The sequence below is a fragment of the Aspergillus clavatus genome, genomic scaffold (genome assembly GCF_000002715.2).
Source record: "Aspergillus clavatus NRRL 1 1099423829805 genomic scaffold, whole genome shotgun sequence".
In the NCBI taxonomy this organism is placed as follows: Eukaryota; Fungi; Ascomycota; class Eurotiomycetes; order Eurotiales; family Aspergillaceae; genus Aspergillus; species Aspergillus clavatus.
In genome coordinates this window covers 783,399-803,661 of record NW_001517094.1, presented here as the reverse complement: position 1 = coordinate 803,661, position 20,263 = coordinate 783,399, and the positions used below count along the sequence as shown (strand labels likewise).

At 52.0% G+C, this 20,263-nt stretch overlaps 8 protein-coding genes across 8 annotated transcripts, besides 5 other annotated features; 5 read left to right on the top strand and 3 right to left on the bottom strand.

The window, feature by feature from the left end:
- Positions 1 to 121: 121 nt before the first annotated feature.
- Positions 122 to 2,856, top strand: ACLA_020710 (ubiquitin ligase complex subunit HRD3; the record flags this gene model as incomplete). Its single annotated transcript, XM_001268789.1, has 4 exons — positions 122 to 164; positions 244 to 384; positions 450 to 2,384; positions 2,444 to 2,856. 4 exons carry the CDS (start codon positions 122 to 124, stop codon positions 2,854 to 2,856), a joined length of 2,532 nt encoding a protein of 843 aa, XP_001268790.1.
- A 309-nt stretch (positions 2,857 to 3,165) lies between these two features.
- ACLA_020700 (putative DNA repair protein Dds20/Mei5) lies at positions 3,166 to 4,095 on the top strand (the record flags this gene model as incomplete). The annotated part of the gene is made up of 2 exons (XM_001268788.1): positions 3,166 to 3,930; positions 4,003 to 4,095. 2 exons carry the CDS (start codon positions 3,166 to 3,168, stop codon positions 4,093 to 4,095), a joined length of 858 nt encoding a protein of 285 aa, XP_001268789.1.
- A 1,190-nt stretch (positions 4,096 to 5,285) lies between these two features.
- Positions 5,286 to 6,595, top strand: ACLA_020690 (fungal specific transcription factor domain-containing protein; the record flags this gene model as incomplete). Its single annotated transcript, XM_001268787.1, has 3 exons — positions 5,286 to 5,705; positions 5,763 to 6,167; positions 6,233 to 6,595. 3 exons carry the CDS (start codon positions 5,286 to 5,288, stop codon positions 6,593 to 6,595), a joined length of 1,188 nt encoding a protein of 395 aa, XP_001268788.1.
- A 43-nt stretch (positions 6,596 to 6,638) lies between these two features.
- On the bottom strand, positions 6,639 to 8,754 carry ACLA_020680 (amidase family protein; the record flags this gene model as incomplete). Its single annotated transcript, XM_001268786.1, has 2 exons — positions 6,639 to 8,687; positions 8,746 to 8,754. The coding sequence occupies 2 exons, from the start codon at positions 8,752 to 8,754 to the stop codon at positions 6,639 to 6,641; spliced, it is 2,058 nt and encodes a 685-aa protein (XP_001268787.1).
- A 685-nt stretch (positions 8,755 to 9,439) lies between these two features.
- Positions 9,440 to 11,213, top strand: ACLA_020670 (putative MFS allantoate transporter; the record flags this gene model as incomplete). The annotated part of the gene is made up of 5 exons (XM_001268785.1): positions 9,440 to 9,637; positions 9,702 to 9,732; positions 9,793 to 9,892; positions 9,946 to 10,130; positions 10,183 to 11,213. 5 exons carry the CDS (start codon positions 9,440 to 9,442, stop codon positions 11,211 to 11,213), a joined length of 1,545 nt encoding a protein of 514 aa, XP_001268786.1.
- Positions 11,214 to 11,277: 64 nt separating this feature from the next.
- Positions 11,278 to 11,316: a microsatellite.
- Positions 11,287 to 11,316: a microsatellite.
- Positions 11,317 to 12,117: 801 nt separating this feature from the next.
- Positions 12,118 to 13,911, bottom strand: ACLA_020660 (glycoside hydrolase family 1 protein; the record flags this gene model as incomplete). Its single annotated transcript, XM_001268784.1, has 5 exons — positions 12,118 to 12,256; positions 12,341 to 12,926; positions 13,003 to 13,475; positions 13,594 to 13,785; positions 13,850 to 13,911. 5 exons carry the CDS (start codon positions 13,909 to 13,911, stop codon positions 12,118 to 12,120), a joined length of 1,452 nt encoding a protein of 483 aa, XP_001268785.1.
- Positions 13,912 to 14,080: 169 nt separating this feature from the next.
- Positions 14,081 to 14,110: a microsatellite.
- A 956-nt stretch (positions 14,111 to 15,066) lies between these two features.
- Positions 15,067 to 17,481, bottom strand: ACLA_020650 (Kelch motif domain protein; the record flags this gene model as incomplete). Its single annotated transcript, XM_001268783.1, has 3 exons — positions 15,067 to 16,904; positions 16,973 to 17,059; positions 17,142 to 17,481. The coding sequence occupies 3 exons, from the start codon at positions 17,479 to 17,481 to the stop codon at positions 15,067 to 15,069; spliced, it is 2,265 nt and encodes a 754-aa protein (XP_001268784.1).
- Positions 17,482 to 18,011: 530 nt separating this feature from the next.
- Positions 18,012 to 18,041: a microsatellite.
- Positions 18,013 to 18,041: a microsatellite.
- A 62-nt stretch (positions 18,042 to 18,103) lies between these two features.
- Positions 18,104 to 19,972, top strand: ACLA_020640 (WD40 repeat domain-containing protein; the record flags this gene model as incomplete). The annotated part of the gene is made up of 1 exon (XM_001268782.1): positions 18,104 to 19,972. One exon carries the CDS (start codon positions 18,104 to 18,106, stop codon positions 19,970 to 19,972), a length of 1,869 nt encoding a protein of 622 aa, XP_001268783.1.
- Between the last annotated feature and the right edge of the window lie 291 nt (positions 19,973 to 20,263).

Below are 20,263 nucleotides of genomic sequence, written 5' to 3'. Positions count from 1 at the left end.
AAATCCGACATCCAACCCCCTCCATTTCCCACATGCTGGTGGATGACTGATTCATTGTGAGAAGAGGAGTCGCAATGCGCCTCTTATTTCTACTCACTGTTACCGAATTCTCCCAGGCATCATGAAGAACCTGTGGTTATGGCGCTTCCTGCCTCTGGCGCTACGTAAGTCATTGCGGATCCCGCTGGTCTTAATGATGACAGCACCGAGGTTGTAGTACTGACAACCAGCAACCATCTCTAGTGCTTTTGCAAGTGCTTGCAGTTGAAACGCAGACTCAAACACACGATGATCACACATCAGTAGTCATCGCACCTGAAGCACATCGGCGTGGCAGCCAATCTGCAGATGACGCTGAGGGGTCTTACATTTGGCCCGGGAATGGTAAGATGCTGTTGCTGGTACCCCGGGGAGGGAAACCGAAGGCTAATAATATGACTCGCCGATAGAACGTGTCGAAAATGCCATCAAAATCCTTCACAATGTCAAAACCTCCGGCGTTCAGTCCGAGAAGCCGTCTGGCCTGGTGGGATATGCCCTGCATTACATCCGACAAATGTTTCGCATCCTTTTCTTGAATTCACCTCAGTCGGAAACTCCTGGAAAGCAGAAAGTCGACCCTATTATCGTCAAGGCCGTGAAGGAGCTGAAGCTTGCGGCGGAGCTGGATGAGAACCCCGATGCGATGTTCCTCTTAGCGGAAATGAACTTTTACGGCAACTTTACTCATCCGCGCGATTTCCAACGCGCGGCTCACTGGTATCAGAGCCTCGCCGACTCGACCGGGAATAGTACGGCGCAATATATGCTTGGTTTTATGTATGCCACTGGAATCGGAGGAGGAGTTGAGCGCGACCAGGCAAAGGCACTTCTATACCATACATTTGCGGCGGAGGGAGGCAATACAAGGTCGGAGATGACGCTTGCGTATCGCAATCATGCTGGCATCGGGACGCCTAAGGATTGCGATCAAGCAACGTATTACTATAAAAAGGTTGCGGATAAGGCGATTCAGTATCTTCGATCTGGGCCGCCCGGGGGTCATAGCATGGTCCGTGAATCATACCGCTGGGCGGATGAAGAAGGTGGTATCTATGGTGAGGGTGCCAGTGTATCGAGCTCGGGACCCAACGCGCTGCGTGATGGTGTTCAATCCAGCACCGAGGCTAGTCTTGAAGACGTTCTGGAGTATTTGGATCTCATGTCACGAAAGGGCGAGCTTAAGGCCACGTTCAGCTTGGGGAAGATGCACTATGAAGGGGCACGAGGTCTACCTCGGAACTTTCGAAAGGCAATGCGGTACTTCAAACAAGTGACGAGAAGGTATTGGAATAGGGACGGGTCAGTCAACCCGAATCATCCCATGAATATTGATAAACTGGCCGCGAAAGCAGCGGGACATGTTGGGATGATGTACCTCCGTGGCGAAGGCGTGGAGCAGAATTTCAACACCGCGCTCACCTGGTTTAGACGTGGGTTGACCAATGGCGACGCGATTTGTCAACATGAGATGGGACTCATGTATCTTCATGGGTACGGCGTACCCCAAGACGCATTGAAGGCGGCCTCGCTCTTCACAATGGCGGCCGACCAGGACTTTGCTTCGTCGGAAATTCGACTTGGCGCTTTATTCCTGGACCAAGGAGATGTACCCACGGCCACTCGCTATTTCGAGCTAGCTGCTCGCTGGGGCTCTATGGAAGCATTCTACTACCTGGCTGAATTGTCGAACAATGGAATTGGCCGAGAACGACACTGCGGCATGGCTGCGTCGTATTACAAGATGGTCGCTGAGCGCGCGGAAATCATTCATTCTTCTTTTGCTGAATCCAACGCTGCATATAAGAGCGGCGACGAGGAACGAGCCTTGATACCGGCTATGATGGCTGCGGAGCAAGGATACGAAAGCGCTCAGTCGAATGTGGCATTCCTCCTTGATGAACAGCGGTCATTGTTATCGTTGGACACTATCCTCCCTGGGGCCAAGAAGACTCGCCCATCACTTCTTCGAAACGCTGCCCTGGCTCTGATCTATTGGACGCGATCGGCGAAGCAGGCGAACACCGACTCTCTGATCAAAATGGGCGATTACTACCTTAGTGGCATTGGCATCACAGCGGATGCCGACAAAGCCTCAACTTGTTATCATACCGCCGCCGAAGCACATTACAGTGCACAGGCTTACTGGAATCTTGGCTGGATGCACGAGAATGGCGTCGCCGTGGAACAGGATTTCCATATGGCCAAGAGATACTACGACTTGGCTCTTGAAACAAATACAGAAGCTTATCTACCCGTCAAGTTGAGTCTGATCAAACTGCGGATGCGGAGCTTCTGGAATACCATTACAAATGGAAAAATTAACTCCATTCAGGAGGAAGAAGGTAAGGACGGCCAGGTTTGAAGCGAGATGATTATCGGTGTATACTGACTTGGACTTCAGAACAAAAGCCTCGCCGAACATTCAAGGAGTGGATCGCGGCATTCATTGAAAACGATGAAGAGGAGGAAGCCAGCTACCATGCCCAGCTGTACAAACATGCCGAAGGCGAAAATGACATGTTGAATTCGGAGTCTGACTCGCATCGCCTTGACGAACATCGCCATGAGGACGGTTATTATGACGACCTCGAACTTGACATTGACGAAGGCGTTCTGGAGGGTCTCATCATCGTGACCTTGGCTGCTACGCTACTGGTGCTTGTCTACTTGAGACAACAACGCAACAGACAGAGACAGAACGAGAACCCAGGCGCCAATCCAGCAGCTGTAAACAATCAGAATGATCGGGGATTCTTCCCACAGCCTGGAGACCCGGAGTTTGCTCAATGGGTTGCAGGAGGAGTCGGACATTGATGAATCAGGAGTTATCTGCTTGTATTTCTTAGAATTGTATATGTCTTTTCTGGGAAGCGATTATCATGCTTGTCGTAGAATCTTTCAAATAACAATTTCAATCTTAGTGGTTAGGTCTTGATTTGCAGTTGATTTTATACAAATCCTCGCTTTATCTTATCGGGGCAGGCGCTCTTATCGATAGGCAGCTTTTTGGTTGTTCATGTTCTCAACAGCACAGGAGTTTCTCCAATCACTTGATTTCCTGACAGTATCAGGTTGATGGCAATGAGATAAGATGAGAAGTCGTTCAACCAGTGCTTGATAAGAATGGCATTAGTAAACCTGAACAGCAAACGACGTCGCGTCGACCAGGCTGCCTCATCGCTCTCGAAGCCGTTCAAGTCACCACTCCGCAGGCCAGCTCAACAGGGCACAGAAAAGGAAGAGGCATCGAAGAATATGACATCTTCTGTCAATTCTGAAGCCGAAAATCAAGCTGTTGGAGAATCTGATACACAAGAGCATTCCTTGCTATCAACACCAGTCTCTACATCCACTCGTCTCCCCAGCTCAACACCCACCTCACCCTCCCCAAACTGGCAGGTCCGCAAACGAAAATCCATTCCAAGCCAGATAACCCCCTCAAAGAAAGGTATACTCGCAGATCCTGTGATATCAAAACTCCAGAAGGAACAGCGAACTCTCCAGACCAGGCTCTCTGCCCTCCGCTCCCAACTCGATACCGCGCAGCAAGCTCTCAAAATCGAGTCGTCGACTAAAGATGCTGAGCTCGAGGCTCTGATTCTCAAATGGAAGGCCGTAAGTCAGGATGCTGCTGAGGAAGTCTTCGCAGGAGCACAAGAGCGGGTCTCTCGGATGGGTGGCATGAAGGCTTGGAGAGAGCAGATGCAGAGCAACAGTGCCAAGTGGGAACAGGAGGAGTTGGAGTCCTGGTATGGAAGTGCCGAAGCGGAAGATGTCGAAGCGGATGACGATCAATTGGAGCGGCGGAAGGTCGAGCTTCTTGGCGAGGTTGAAATGCGCAAAAAGAAGCAAAAGGAAGGTCAGGGAGATGAAGCGGTTGAGGATGAGGTAAGTTTGATGAGCTTGTTTCTTCTTTGCCTAATAACTGGTAAAGTTGATGCTAATGGCCTGACTATGAAGGAGTTCACGATGGACATTATGTTGAAGATGCTTAAGATCGACTTGAAGATGGTCGGATATGATAAGGCAGCACAAAGATGGATCAAATACTGACTTTTTACTGCTTACGATGCTGCATTTGCCTTGTATGACTGCAATTCTCACGATTTATACCCTTCTGCAATCCTTGTATTGCGTTACAGACGGGGGTATATCAGCCTTATCATTCTCTATCTGTTATATCCCAACGCTTTGCTAATGTTTCCGTTGATTCTCTGTCTGACCGTTAATATAGCCTGAAAGAATACCGAAATCTTCTCTTCACTATCTGTGCGCACTGCGGACTGGGTCAATTGATACCCCAAACTCCAGCCTCCAACGGCAACACCCCATCCTTATCTTCTACTGTCTCCACCATGTTGATTCCCCACTCTTCGCGTGGTTCGGCTTCCTTATCTCTCCATTGCTCATCTATCTAGTCTACAGGCATCCGCGACTCTGTTGTGGTGTCATTCATGATTGGGTCTGAAGTAGATTGTCTATTGTCTTAACATATGCCCGAAGATTCTAAGCGCCCGAGACTCCTAGCCTGTGCGCGATGCTTTCGTCTGAAGCGGAAGTGCGATCACACAAAGCCGACTTGCGGAGAATGTAGGCGCAGAGGTGCGGAGTGTCTTCCCGTCGGATCCTGCAAAAATGGAGATAAAATCACCGTTTCGGTCAAATATCTCAAATACCTAGAGTCAAGAGTTGCTGAGCTCGAAGGTGCACTGAGGGAACGGAGAACTTCAACAGAGCTGCGTGATGCAGGGGTACAGACAGAGTCTTCCAATGGATTATCCGAGCTCAGTGCTCTGCCTCCTGACTGTTCTCGAGGCTGGTTCTCAGCATGTGTATCAGCAAGACAAGAGTTGCGGCCTGCCTCACTGGCGTCGAATGGGACACCGACTGATCAATCTCCGACCCATACCCATGCTGCAAGTCCTCACGCCGAAATTGTGCAAGTCATTGACCCTCAATCCATAGCACCGAAGCTAGAACGATCCCTGATATCGAGGCTTGCATTTGAAGTATATCCAGAGCCTTTAGGAATGGAATTCGCCCCGCACCGGGACATTGGCTTCCTATCCACATCGGAGTCTACTGATGGCACCGCATCCTGGAGCGAAGAAGTGTATGGAGATCTCTATTTTTCAATTACGCATTGGGTGTGGCCATTTCTGGATCAAGACTCTTGGAGGGCCTGGCATCATGACTGGAGCCGCAATAAGTCCAGGGATCAATGGAAAGGGTTCTTTGTACACATGGTTCATGCCGTCGGAGCATTGTCGTGCAACAACCTGCAATTCAACCAAGGCCATTCTGTACGCGCGGCGGAGCTCTACGTATCTGCAATGTCGTATTATCCTTATGTCATGGGGCAGGCCTCAACCATCCTCCAGATACAAGCGTCGGTGCTCATGATCCTGTACGCGCTGCAATGTCCTTCGGCGGAGGAGATATCCACCACAGTCTCCTCCATAATACCTTTCTGTACTGCGACTATAGCAGAGATACGAAGACACACATCCTATAACGGTAGCGACGATAGTCCGGAAGTAGCAACGTCTACGGGCGAGTTCTTTACAGAGTCCTTGTTCATCACTTGCTACATGTTGAACGAAATTATCGTATCCGGGTGGGACAGACCAGTTTCTGCAGCCTACAAGGCAATCGACGACGACGTACGAGACCCTACGTCTGGGTTAATTACTTTGAGATATATACTAATTTTTCCATAGATGTTCACGATCAGCAATGAGGTTCCATCGTTGTCGACCTCAAACACAGCGCTGAGCCATCTGTTCCGACTCCGCAAAATACAGGCCGACATCCGGCGGTACTGGCACCAAACTCAAGAGGCAGAATCAGAAGAAGTACATAGAGATGACCTGCTCAAGTCTGCATTGGACACTTGGAGAAAGGATATCCCCCGGTATGGTCTGGAAGGCGCCCCATGCACCTACCTTCATCCACTCTGGATGGCAAATCTCTACGACTACAGCGTTATCATTCTAATGCAAGAGAAACGCCACCGTCTCAAGTTCAAGGATATCGAGGATGTTCTTTGCGCGATTGTCGAGGTCTGCCTCAATTTCAGGCAGCTCCAAGAGGAAGGACAGGTGATGTGCTATACCTGGTCTGCAGTGAGTGCCAAAATTTTTTAGTTGACATAAAAACTAATTCGATTGCTAACGAACTCATTCTGTAGCTTGTCTTCCAATTCAGAGCTGGCGTCATGCTCCTCTACATCTTCTGGGTGACACCGCGCGAGCAGAGATTCATGCAACAAGCGCTAGAAGCGCTAGAAGCTTGCTTGAAGACCATAGACCAGTTTGCAGACCGGTGGCACGATGCCACTCCTTACAAGAATGCCCTTGATTTTCTTGTTCAGAGAGCTCCTTGGATACCAAAGGTCTTCACACAGCAGCAATGGGTAAATTGGGACCTACAAAAGATGGACGACTGCTTGGCAAGGTTGAAGAAGCAGTATCTGCACAAGGGTGTGCTAGAGATGATTGAAGACATGATATATCGGCGTCCTGTAGAGGATCATGACAAAACGTTATTGTGAGAAATAGAGCTTCGGACACCACCATATGAAAGATATCATTAAGTTACAAGAGGAGCAATTTCCCATTCGCTAGGCCGTCATCCGTATAAGCTACAAGGACAATGATTGTCTGTTTCGAAGCAGGGCTTGTCCACCGAGACCACGTGCTGTCACGGGGCGATGCTGGATATGTTGTTGCCAGACTCCATCTCTCAGCCTCGACCTTGATATCCGTGCAGATCCCATTGACATAGCAGGAGATGCGCTCCAACTTCGAATCACCAGATATCTGCAGGGTCCCTTGGATTTCAAGATGAACGTTTGAGTTGGAGAGTTCTTTCGACTGCACCACAACATGAAGCTGAGGCAAGTGTGTCCGCGCGCAAGTCTCTGAACGGTAATGAGGGACGCTCTTACTGATGAAATCAGAGTCCAGCTCAGGTACAAGAGGTGGAGCCACACGATGTTTAGTCGCCTGCTCAAAGGCAAACGCGTAGCGCAGGAGGTTGTTGTCCTCATATGCCTTGCCTGCAAAGGTCAGATTTACCGGCATCCTTGTGTCTTCCATTAAGCCCATCGGCACAGACACCGTGGGCACACCTAGGTGACGAATTGGCCGGTTGCCATTGGAGTATTTAACCCCATTCTGCCAGGCATAGAGAGAAGAGTCAGGGTCTTTGTCCGCGTTGGCGCGTCCGACATCCCCGTTCGCAGGGAACACGACCGCATCCAGATTATGGCAATCCATCCATTTCTCCAGTGTCTCCTTTCGAGCATTCTCCAGTGCATTTAGCGCTTGTGCTAGCTTCGGAAATTGGAAGATCGAGTCATGTCTCTTCTGGGGATATTCAACCATCTCGTGCCATTTGAGCGCGTTTGCTGCGTCAGGGGCCCCGGGAAGAGAGCCCGGAGCGAGGGGGAATATCGTGTCAGGATCAACACAAGAAAGGGAGTTCAACCCGGCCTGCCCGTTGCAAGATAAGAAGTCGTCCCAAGCATGGGCAACTAGCTGACATCTTTCGACTGCAGGCCAGCCTTCCGGAAGACCGTCGACGTTGACGAGTTGGCCTGTATGAGCTTTGGCTTCATAAGTTGTTACCAGTGGAAAATCCACTTCGACTACCGTGGCACCACAGGCTTCCAGAGCACCCTTGGTTGTCTCCCAGAGCTTCAAGATGGATGGCCTTGTGCACACTTTGTCTGGGAGAGAACAGGCGCCGCCAATGTACATGGTTGGTACTCCGATCCTTTTCCCTTCCAGTGAGCGCCTGCCCTCAAGCTCCATGAACTTGTCTGGCCGAGTATCTGCCACAGAAGGGATAGTGATTATCTTCTGCTCGTTCCAGAAGTCACCGTGCGGGGTTTTATCCGCAACTGCCAACACATTAAGGACATGGAAGAGATCGGACATGGTGCGAGTATGTGGCACAAGAACGTCACAAGTCGGATATAGTGGCCATACTCCGCGAAGAGGCAACAAGCCCTTGGACGGGGTATAAGCAACAATGGCGTTGTTCGAAGCAGGAGACCTGCCCGAGGAGACAGTCTCAGTTCCTAAGCTAAAAGCACAGAAATTGGCCGTTGTAGCCGTCGCGGACCCGTTGGACGATCCTGATGCATACGCAGCTGTTAGGTACTCCGGGTTGTAAGGACTCTCAGCCCGGCCATAACAACCGCGCTGCATCCCTCCATATGCCATAGCGGGCATATTTGTCCGCCCCAGAAGGACCGCACCTGCCTCTCTCAGAATCTGAACGCATGCTGCATCTTCCGTGGCGATAAGACTTTCAAAGGCCGGCGATCCGTTGGCGATTGGCATTCCTTTCACTTTGACGTTATCCTTGACTAGATACGGAATGCCTTCCAGGAATCTAGGTGGTAAGCTGGCGGCTCGTCGAGCATCCGAAGCGGCCGCTTCCTCGAAGACGGATGCATTCAGAATGGGAATGGCGCTCAATGTGAGCCCGGAAGCATCATATACGCTTATCCGTTGGAGGTATCTTGCGACCAAATCGACGCTTGTTATCCATCCCGAGTTCAGAGCGTGCTGAAGATCCGAGATACTAGCATCAACGAGACTGAACGTCTCTGTTGTGCTCTCGGAAGCTTCTTTCTGAGTTCAAGCCATTAGCCGAGCTTCACGCAGAAAAGCCTTATCGCAGGAAGCTTACGATGCTCATTGCAAGATCAAGAATGCGATGGGCTTTTCTAGACCGGGTGATTGAGGATTCAAATCCGCATCCCAACAACTGAACGATCTCGGTGTCTTTATAGCTAGGTTGGCGAACCTGCAAGCGAAGGTAATCTTCGTGTTACATGAAACTTATCCATTCGTGGATCACATTGTCCGTATTTGACCTGATGCTAAATGGATCGTCGACTATGCATGGGCAGCTCATTGCTTTCGATTCCGAAGGCATATCAGAATGACGGGAGCGGATGTTGTCCGCGCTGTCGAATCAGGATCCAACTCATATTTCGCATATCAGTCTCCTGGAAGTGCCGATTCATTCTGATGCCGTCCAATCAAGCCAATCTGGATTACACATTCCTTGACCAGATAGATAGATTGGGGTAACCCGTCGGACTTTAGTCCGCTGGGATTCTAGCTCGCCCTCTTTGCGCGTTTGTGCGGGGGATGAGCTTGGCATGCAATGCAATTTACGATAAGAGGCCATGATAGGCGTGCGGAGATAGTGATCCTGACCTATTATCTCCAAGCAGCTGATAACAGGACAGTACCTTATGGTCTCAGGGCATATTTATAACGGAGGGTACAATGACACGATGCTCGAAGAATCCAGAATCCCACTCACTGGGTAGAGAGTCGACATTGTTACATTGAGGACGATCCATATCGCAACCATGTCCGACTTCAAGAAGACTGATGAGGCGGACGTACAGAGCTCCGACAGTGTGGAGCAGAAGGGCGATGCTGTCTCTGGGGAGATTCGAGATATCGGAGCCGACCTCTATGCAGAGGGCGAACAATTGACAGCCGAGGAGCTGGAGGAAGAGGGAAAAGTTGTGCGCAAGCTGTTGGATCGGCGGATCTTACCTATGGTTGGACATGAACCGTTCTTCGCATGATTGTTGATGCTGGGTCACTAACTGATCCTGTGATTAGCTATATCTGACATATGTCCTGCAGTTTCTGGGTAAGAAACCTGTCAATTACGCTGAACAGGAACCCGGCTAACAGCGATGGTGATCCATAGACAAGCTGTCGCTGAACTATGCCTCTGCGTATACTCTGATCCCGGACCTGGGTCTCGAAGGTCAGAGATACTCCTGGGTTGCAGCCATCTTCAATTTTGGGTACGTTGATTCTGCCCTACTCGACGTGTGGGAGATGGCTGAACCTGTGAAAGCTACCTCTTCTGGGCCATTCCCGCAAACCTCTTGATCCAGCGATTGCCTCTGGCAAAGTACATGGGCGTGGTCATCATAATCTGGGCCGGACTTGTCATCGCCCACGTCGGTGCTAAGAATTATGCGGGGATTCTTGTTCTGAGATTCCTGCTGGGCATGGCTGAGGCATGTGTCAGCCCGTGCAGTAAGGATCCACCCAATAGACAGTGCATGGAGCAGGAGACTGACCAGAACAGTGATGAACTTCACATCCATGTTCTACAAGCGATCCGAACAACCGCTGCGGATGAGTCTTTGGCTGTCCGGAAACGGCATGGCCACGATGGTTGGAGCCCTGCTTGGATTCGGACTGGGCCACTCGCACAACACCAGCCTGCATAGCTGGCAGCTCATCTTCCTGACCATCGGACTGATCAACCTCTTGACCGGCTGCCTGTTCCTCTGGCTGATGCCCGATTCACCCAGCACAGCGAAGTTCCTCACCCATCGGCAACGCGTCGTGGCGGTCCAGCGCGTGTCAGAGAACATGATCGGCGTCAAGACCAAGCAGATCAAGCCGCGCCAGGCGGTGGAAGCCATCTACGACCCCAAAGTCATCTTCTGTGTGTGCATCGGAATCGGCTGCGGCGTCATCAACGGCGGGGTCTCGAACTTTGCCTCGTCCCTCATCAAGGGCTTCGGCTTCGACGGCATCTACGCGACGCTTCTCCAGCTCCCCACGGGAGCCATCGAAGTGGTCGTGGTGCCCATCTGCGGCTTGATCTCGACATATGTGCGCGACTCGCGCTGCATCGTCCTCGCCGTTGTGTGTCTCATCCCGTTCGGCGGCCTCCTCGGCATCCGATTCACCAGCCTCGAGCACCGCTGGACCCTGGTCGGCTGCACCTGGCTGCAGTACATCGTCGGGGCACCGGTCATCGTGTCGTGGAATCTGCTCGCCACCAACGTGGGCGGACACACGAAGCGCTCGATGGCCAACGGCCTGTGGTTCACCATGTACGCGGCCGGCAACGTCGCGGGAGCCAACATCTTCTTCGCGCGCGAGAAGCCCCGCTATCAGTCCGCCCTGCTGGGACTCCTGATCTGCTACGCCGGGATGATCGTGCTGGCCGGCGCAGCGTACTTCTACATGAAGTGGGAAAACAAGCGGCGGGACAGGAGGGCTCCTGCAGGCGAGAGCCCCAGCATGCGCGAGGAAGCCGCCGTCCTCGATGGCTTCAAGGATCTGACGGATATGCAGTCGAAGAACTTCCGTTATGCTTTATAGAACGATTGCCAGTAGAAGTATCGAGACCGGTTATATAATACCCCAAATAATTTCCCCCAGAACTTATCCATTTATCTATCTATCTATCTATCTATCTATCTATACGCTCAAAGAGCCAACAAACTCCGTGGTCCAGTCCGTACAAAGTACCCAAACCCCAGTCCAGGTTAGTTAGTTAGTTCAGTTAAGCCCACGGCCCTAACCAAACAGCCCAGCAGCCCAGCAGGCTAGCAGTAGCAGCAGGGAGTGTTTGGAGTTGTGGAGAACTGAGGCGCTCAGATAACAGGTCCACGTGATGCATCATGCATTAATGCACTAGTGCAAGTTTGCCCACCAAACGGAGTCAGAACACTTCAGGCGCGGAAATCAAGAATCCCGCATCGGAATTGGCAGGATTCCGAAGCCAGACTCCGTTCCTTAATAGGGTTAGTCCTAAAGCCAGGGTTCGGGAGTGTGGGTACTAACTACTACTCCGTAGGACTAGGAAGTTAGGAACTAGTTCTCACTTCTGAGTAACTACTACGGAGCAAGCGTCCTTCCTCTCTAGGGACTCCACACTTCCCTATAGTACTAACTACTAGTTAGTGCTGGCGAAGCTGTGGCTTGCGACTTGCGACGGGCGAGGAATAATGCACGTGGTAGTGGCATGTATCATGTAGATAGATTACTGTATGTAGATTTGTAGACAAGGGAAAAAAAACAGCCCCGGCCAGAGGTTGGATTTGGAAAATTGGAGAATCATCATTGTTGGGTTGGGTTCTATATACACGCGTTTCATATCCTTCGCTTTCATGTCATACAAGGGGATGGATGGTAGATGGTAGACTGTAAATGGTTCATGTTTCCGCCATCCAAGAACCTGCCTTTCACGGCCATATGGGGGGAAGGGGGAGGACATTCCAATCTACGCCTTCTCGATGTACTGGTTGAAGATGTCGCCGATGAGCCTGGCGCTCTTCTTGGGCATTCTCTTCTGGTCGTTCTCGTAGTCGACGTAGGTGACGCCGAAGCGGGTCTCATAGCCTTCGGCCCATTCGAAGTTGCTAATCGGAGGGAGAGCATGGTTAGTGAATTGTTTGGAGCTGGTAATGGTCATGGGGGGTTAGAGGAAGAGGGAAGAAACGCACTCCATCAAACTCCAGGCCATGTAGGCCCGGACATTGACACCATCCAGGGTATACGCGTCGGCCATGGCGCCGATGTAGTCGCGGAAGTACTGCACGCGGAACTCGTCGTCCAGCAGCTTGTCGACGGGCAGGTCGTTCTCGCCCTTGAGACTGGTGCCGTTTTCGGTGACGTAAATCTTGGGCTGGTTGTAGCGGTCGCTGAGCCACTTGAGCAGCTTGCGGAAGCCGAGGGCCTGGGGCCGCAGCCAGGGCGACTGGGTCTCGGGGCCGATCCACTCGTCGTTCTTGTTCTTGAGCAGGATCTCGAGGTTGCCGGCCACGTCGTTCGGGTCGGGCTCGCCCGTCTTAGCCTTGATGTAGTTGGCGCAGTAGTGGTTCATGCCGTAGAAGTCGTTGCTGCCGTGGACGAGCGCGAGGTCCTCGGGCGTCCATGTGGGCAGGCGGTCGCCCAGCTGCTTGATCATGCTGTCGGGGTACTTGCCGTGGTAGATGGGGTCGGCGAACCAGGAGATGGCGAATTCAATCTTGCGGTCGCAGGCCTCGACGTCCGCGGAGTTCTCCGGGTCCCAAGGCTCTGCCCAGTCACCTAGTCGCGTTCGTGAGCTTACTAGTCGCTTTTGTGCTGTCTGTGGGGGAAGGATCGCAGAAAATATCTAACGTACCGTTGAGTGTGATACCGATCTCCCCCCCATCTCTGGCCTTGAACTCCTCCCGGTAGATCTTGACCGCCGCGCCGTGAGCGACAAGGAGATTGTGGCCGACGATCCAGGGCTCGCGCGAGCCATCACCCACGGGGCTCTTGGAACGATCACTGGTCCTGCCAGGAGCAAACTGACCGACGTTATAGCCGAGGACACTGCTGCACCAGGGCTCGTTGAAAGTAATCCAGTACTTCACTTTGGAGCCGAAGGCATTGAACATGATGCGGGCGTAGTTAGCAAAATCGGCAACGAACTCTTCCTTATTCAAGAGGCCACCATAGCGCTTGTCGAGCTCATCGGGGAGATCCCAATGGTAGAGGGTGACGAGGGGGGTGATGCCGGCGGCGAGCAGGTCATCGACAAATTTCACATAGTGCTGGATACCGTTTTCGTTGACAGGGTCGTTGCGGCCACCCTTGGGGATGATACGCGACCTGGATGGGACAAAATGCGCCGTTAGTATTTCTTTTTCGGGCGCGGGGCTTGGAAAGAGCGGAAAACAAAAAAATAAATGAATAGAGTTTCTCTAAATGCAAGGATAAGAAAACCCACCAAGAGATCGAGAAACGGTACGCCTGCGCACCGCACCCCTTCAGCAGAGCAATATCCTCCTGGGTGCGGTGGTAAGAGTCGCACGCCACGACACCAGAGGATCCATCAGCGATTTTACCGGGGATTTTGCAAAAGGTATCCCAGATGGATGGGCCACGTCCGTCTTCCTCCACAGCTCCCTCGATCTGGTAACTAAAGATCGAAGTAAACAATCAGCGCGAATCAACCACAAGCAGTCCAGGAGATTGCGAAATACCTAGCGGTTGCAAATCCCCAGAGGAAATCAGCAGGAAGAGTAGAGGCAGGTGTGGAGCCCATCGTGAATGGATTTCTAGTGCTGGAGAGGGTTGGAATCGAAATCGGGGACAGCTGGCTTCTTTCCTTTAATGCAGAGTGGTAAAGAGGCAGACGTCGGGCGTGGGATATGACTCTCGAGTAAACAACGGGAGAGGGTAGTGACCGGATATTTAAATCCTTCTATGATGTGTCTCTCTCTCCCTCTCCCTCTGTCTCTCTCGTCGTCAGGACATTCTCCCGGAGCCCGTCTCAATCAGGCAATGGAAAGGCAGGGCGGGTGAGAGGGCAAGAGGAACGACTGGAGAATCATCAGCAAAGTGGACAAAATGGACCAACAGTGCATGCCAAATCCTGGATCCCGGGTTCATGGATCACCCCGAGGGCACCCTGCTCTGGATCCAACCATGATGAGTACGGAGTCAGAGACTGGAGCTCCCCAGAAAAGGAAGACCTTGTCGACAGCTTACCCAGTTGGTTCAGGAAGCAGAAGCGCGGCCGGAATAATCAGAGAGATGTGGAGAGACTTTTCCAATAAAACATTTTTATCGATCAGAAGGATTTAATCATTTAACACTTGAGCAGAAATCAGAATAGCCACGCCCCGGTGGTGGAGTCTACCAAAGAGGGGTGGACTCGCATCGTGGAATATCTGTCTGAATTGATGGATTTGGGTTAGTAGGATGAGCAGGACAGACTGAGCAGCAGAAGCCACCATCGCATTGGCAGCACCAGCAGCCGCGGCAGGACGGCCCGCCAAAACCGGCTAAGGTGAAAGGCATTGCACTGGATGATTGGAGCGTGGAAAAGGTCAACGGCAGAACTGTGTCTGCCTGTCCGGTAGAACATCGGGAAAAGGAAAAAGAAAAGAGAGAGAAAGGTTTCATGATACAACAGTTAAGCTATCGGAACTATCTATCTATCGAGTTTGCTCTTCGTATATCCATCATGGTCTCATGACTGCTCTGGTACGAGCTGGGGAAAAGGCTCATTGCTAAAATTTCCGCTATACGGAGAAGGGTTCATTGTATCTCGTATCCTTGAGGCCAGGGGGAAAAATCATAAAAAAAAAAAACCCGCCCGTCAAGTGAGTGATTAAAGGAAGAATATAGTTGGTTGGCGTGCTGAGCTTCTCTCGGATGCACCTGGAAGGTATGGGTCGCTCGTAGCCTCAAGCCCTTATGCAATCTCCATCCCGTCGACCTCATCGCCATCGAGATCGTCCAGGTCGTCCGTCATAGCGCCCCCAATCGACGGCCGCGACCGTTTGGCATCCCTGCTGAGATCAAGCCCTTCCGTTCCAAGTGCACCGACTAGTTCCAATTCGGGTCCGGCCACAATCCGGCCCTCCATGTCAACTACCTCGCACAGTTCGATTAAGCTCTGACGGCTGAGTGATTTGAAGCCCTCGGTCCGGACAATGCGCCCCCAGTGGCTAAGGCAGAACTGAGCTGCACGGCGCATCAGCCAATCCTCATTAGTCCGCCCGGCCCTTTCCCACACAATGGCCGCGTTCTCCACATCGAGCTCCCGGCTCAGGCGATTGACGCAGAGAAGGCGCAGCTTCGGCATGTCGTACAAATTCGCCATCACAAGCATCCCGGCCACGTCGATGATGCTGGAGCAATACTCCGGATGCCCCGAAATGCTGTCGGTATACAGATAGTAGAGAAACGCGCGCACAACAGAGTAAGGTTCTGGGATGTGCATGCGCTTCGAGTGATACTCCGCCATCTGCGCAGAATACAATCGCTTGAAATGTGGCCATCGAAGCTGTAGGATGATCCGATGCACATGGATCGGAGGCGAAGTGGGGGCATTGGGCGGCAGGAATTCCGGTTGGGTTTGGGAGGGAGAGGCATCTTCTGCTGTCGCTTCTTCTAGAGATTCCAGGTCATCCGGGTTGGCAGTGATGATGAAGTCAGCATCACTCCCAGATTGGGGTGACTGGTCGAACACGGCCGACAAATCCGCACCCAGTCCAGAGAGAGGCGGCAGTCCTGACCCTTCTGACCCCATGACCCGACCCTGGTCAGGAGAGAAGGTCGTCAGCTCATTGCCGAGGAGACCATATTTCTCCAGGTCAATACAAAGCACTTGGCTCATGTGATTCTCGTCACTGGTGCCGGGTGTGCCCCCAGCATCAAGGCTACACCCTAGCAACCAGGCTTGCGTACCATTTGGGTTGACTGTACAGTAATGCCATCGATAACCGGGCTTGAAAATCTCCTGTCCGTCGGCTAATTTCTGCCATCGCAGGGTGTCGAGCTCTAGGGATGACAAATTGCACTCGTAGGTTCTTACTGTCTCAGACGGAGTGATCAGATCCAGAAGGACACCTGATGCATACGCCTGAAAGTGGGTTCCAGAACACAGTGTAGGGACATGAGGCCCGGAGCGAAATTTCAAACAAGAGATGGCGCCGGGGGCAATGGGCTTTCGCCGACCTGAACCGCGCACTTGCACACTTCCAGAATTCGCGGCGTAGCTCCCGGACCGACCTGGCAACTGTTGTGTTGGGCTACTATACATCGTATCGGGGCTCTGGGTCATCCTGCCCGTTGTCCCAGGAGATTCCATAGTACCATTTGAGGATGACGTTCCAAGAAACGGAGAGCCCTTGAGATCAAGCCACCAGATATCCGTTGTGCGTTCCATATCTGGATCGAGACCCCCAAAAATCCATAGGCGATCGCCCCAAACCCAGGCAGTGTGGTCGAACCGGGCTGTGAATCTCCAACTCCGAGACCAAGTCCACGTCTTGAGATCGAGGTATGATAGGTCGTCGAGGATCACATTGTTCTCTCCCGTGACGCCGCCGATCACGAACAGTTTCTCGTCGTAAATCACAGCAGCATGACGCCCCCTGCCGCGCGGTATTTGTCCCCGAATCTCCGGCTGGGTCCAGGTGGAGGTGGGGATATGCAGAATAACGATATCGGAAAGGTATTCACGGTGTTCATTTTCTCCCCCAAAGACTATGAGTTTGTCGCCTTGGTACAGAGTAGCAGTATGGCCTATCACAAGGAGAGGAAGGTCTCAGTAAAGTCCGAAGAGAAGCAAGCCATGGGGTGATGAGACCTACCCATCCGAACACCCGGAATATCGCCATAATTGTCTACTAGTTCCCACCGAAGCGTTTTCAAATCCAATCTCAGGACATGGTTGTACACTATCTCAAGGACGAGAATTAGCACTTCAGACAAGCGAACACCACAGGAGTTTTCTAGTAGAGGAAACGGGAAAATATCAACCTTCATCAGTAAATTGATCGAACCCTCCAAAAGCATAGATCTGATCGTTGTTGCAATACGTCACTGACGCATTGACAAGACATGCGGGAACATTGCCCTGAGCCTTCCGAATGACCGGACGATAATCCGTGCTCCCACGGCGACCCTTTGCTGGACTGGTAGGCATGAGATATGCGCTCTGGGGTCTCTGATGAGCAAAGGAGACGGATGCCATGGGGTTCGAACCTCTGGATGATCTGATCCAAAAGTGTGGGTCCTCGCGGAAATGGGAGACAAATGCGGTGGATGCCAAGGGAGCGTTACTATTACTGGTAGCTGCGGAGGACGGTTGCCGCGCCATCAGGCGTTTGGAGGAAGATATGCTGTTTGCGAGCACTTAAACAGCACAGCTGCCAGAGAGATAAAATAAACACAGACAGACTCAACACACATATCAGTGTTGGAACTTGGAAGTGCTTCTCTTCAGGCCTTGACACAGCATTCTCCGATAAGATCGGATCAGAGGGTGGGATGCGATGACGATAAGGATGAAGCAGGCAGAGAAAATGCCAAGACGATCGACGCCCAAAGAGGGAAAGAGCCGCATGTCACGTTTACGCTAGCCATATCGGTGTTAGTACAGCCGTACCTCAGGTAACCGTTGCCATGGGGAGAAAGAACTATACATTGTATTTATTCCCCTGGATCTCTGGATCTCTGCTCCCAGAATCTCTCTTTTCTTTGCTATCTTCCTCAGTTACGTTCGTATCTGATATCTTTTTGCATAGTATATGTTCTTTTGGCTTCTTCTATACCGGCATCAACTACTATTTCGTTGTGTCTTAGATCTGCGTGGTCATTGATTGACAGGACTTGGCAATCAAAATCAGGAAAAAAAAAGAAAAAGAAAAAGAAAAAGAATCCCCTTCACCTCTGGTAAAGCTCTGATATATCGCTGCTCGGAGATTGTCGCATCCTAAAACATGGCTACTCCATTGATATCAACTCCGGTGAAGTCCCACCACGGACTGTTCTCATCCAAGACCGCTGGCGGCCGCATGCCTCTCACACCATCTCCTCATACACGAACAACTAGCCTCACACCGAATCGCTCATCTCCCTTTACTCCCCCTCGTCAATCCGCCGATGGGGCAAAAGACAATAACCGTTCCGTCTACGGCGGTAACCTTTCCTCATACTTTGCCAAGTCGATCTCGAAAACATCAAGGGCGTACCGCGAGTCTCCCAAACCCATCAAATCAAACATTGCCAGGGTTCGCAAGTCTCCCCGGCATTTGGAGCTCGGTGTGTCAGATTGGTCATTGACCGGTACCGGTCCGACGTCAGCTCAGTCGCCCTCGTCGAAGGAGCGAGTGCGAAAGGAGGTTTCCACTCGCACCACGAGATCTGGCAAGACTACCGTCCGCATCTCTCACAATGCTGGCGACCGGTTCATTCCCAACCGTACCGCTAGCGAAGGGCTGGCAACAGCTGGAACGGCCAAGCCCGAAGAGAACCAACGCCCCAAGTCGAGCAGTAATGAAGGATCGTCGGTCCTGGCGAGTGCTGCGAGCGCATTTGACATTGGCGGCCGCGGCACAGACGACGATCTCACCGCTGCCCTGGAGAACCTGGGGCTTGAGGATAACGACAGCACAACTTCATACACCCGGCCCGCGCCTGATGCTGTCGCTTACGAATCGTCACTGGCTGATGCGTGCGGCGTCAATCTCAACACTCGCATTCTTGCCTTCAAGCCACCACCCCCAGAATCTTCCAAGCCCATTGACTTGCGCGCTCAGTACAATCGTCCTTTGAAGTCGAGCAAGTCCAAGTCGTCCCAGTTTCGTCGGAGAGTGCAAACCGCTCCTGAGCGTGTCTTGGATGCCCCGGGCCTGCTGGATGATTACTATCTTAACTTGCTGGACTGGAGCTCGGGAAACCAGGTTGCTATTGGTCTCGAGCGCAATGTCTATGTATGGTCGGCAGAGTCGGGGACTGTGAGCTGCTTGCTGGAGTCTGCTCCTGACACCTACATCAGCAGCGTCAAGTGGAGTGGCGATGGTGCATATGTCGGAGTTGGTCTCGGTACTGGAGAGGTCCAGATTTGGGATGTGGAGGAGGGCACAAAGCTGCGGAGTATGTTTGGCCATGATTCCCGTGTTGGAGTCATGGGTTGGTCCAAGCACACTCTGTCGACCGGTGCCCGTAGCGGTCTTGTTTTCAACCACGATGTTCGTATTGCTCAACACAAGGTTGCAGAGCTCGTCTCCCATACTTCGGAAGTGTGTGGTCTCGAATGGCGGCCTGATGGCGCGCAGCTCGCTACTGGTGGTAACGACAACCTAGTTAACATCTGGGATGCCCGGTCTCTCAGTGCCCCCAAGTTCACCAAGACTAACCACCGCGCCGCTGTGAAGGCTCTGAGCTGGTGCCCTTGGCAATTGAACCTTCTTGCTACTGGCGGAGGCTCCTACGACCGTCACATCCACTTCTGGAACACCACCACTGGTGCCCGTACCAACAGCATTGATACCGGCTCTCAGGTCACCAGCTTGAGATGGAGCAACCACTACCGGGAGATTGTCAGCTCCAGCGGGTTCCCCGATAACTCCCTCAGCATCTGGAGCTATCCCACCTTGGTTCGCAACGTTGAGATCCCTGCTCACGAGACCCGAGTCCTTCACAGCTGCCTGAGCCCTGACGGTCAGTTGCTGGCTACTGCCGCTGCTGATGAGAGCTTGAAGTTCTGGAAGATCTTTGAGCGCAAGGCTGGAACTAGTGCTTCGGCATCTCGAGAAGGCGGTGTTGGAAGCAAAGCTCAGATGACCAAGTCAATGACTATCCGGTAGATGGATACTTTTAGAGTTATTTTTCGTATTCTGTTGATTCTGTGTGTCTATTTCAAGGGCTTGGGAAATGCTTTTCCTCCATGTTGGTTCTCCATTAGCTTTCGGGGTTTCTGTCTGGGATCTGTTTGAGGCGTTTGCAGGTCACCGGCGTTGCTATGGGCTGATCTTCTCACTCTTCGATTCTTGTATGAACTATGGGTAACTAATTGATGTTATTGATCATTTTGACTCTCACTCGCCTGATTCGTATGGATTGCTCTGCTTCATTCAACCTGGAACAAGCTTGACATC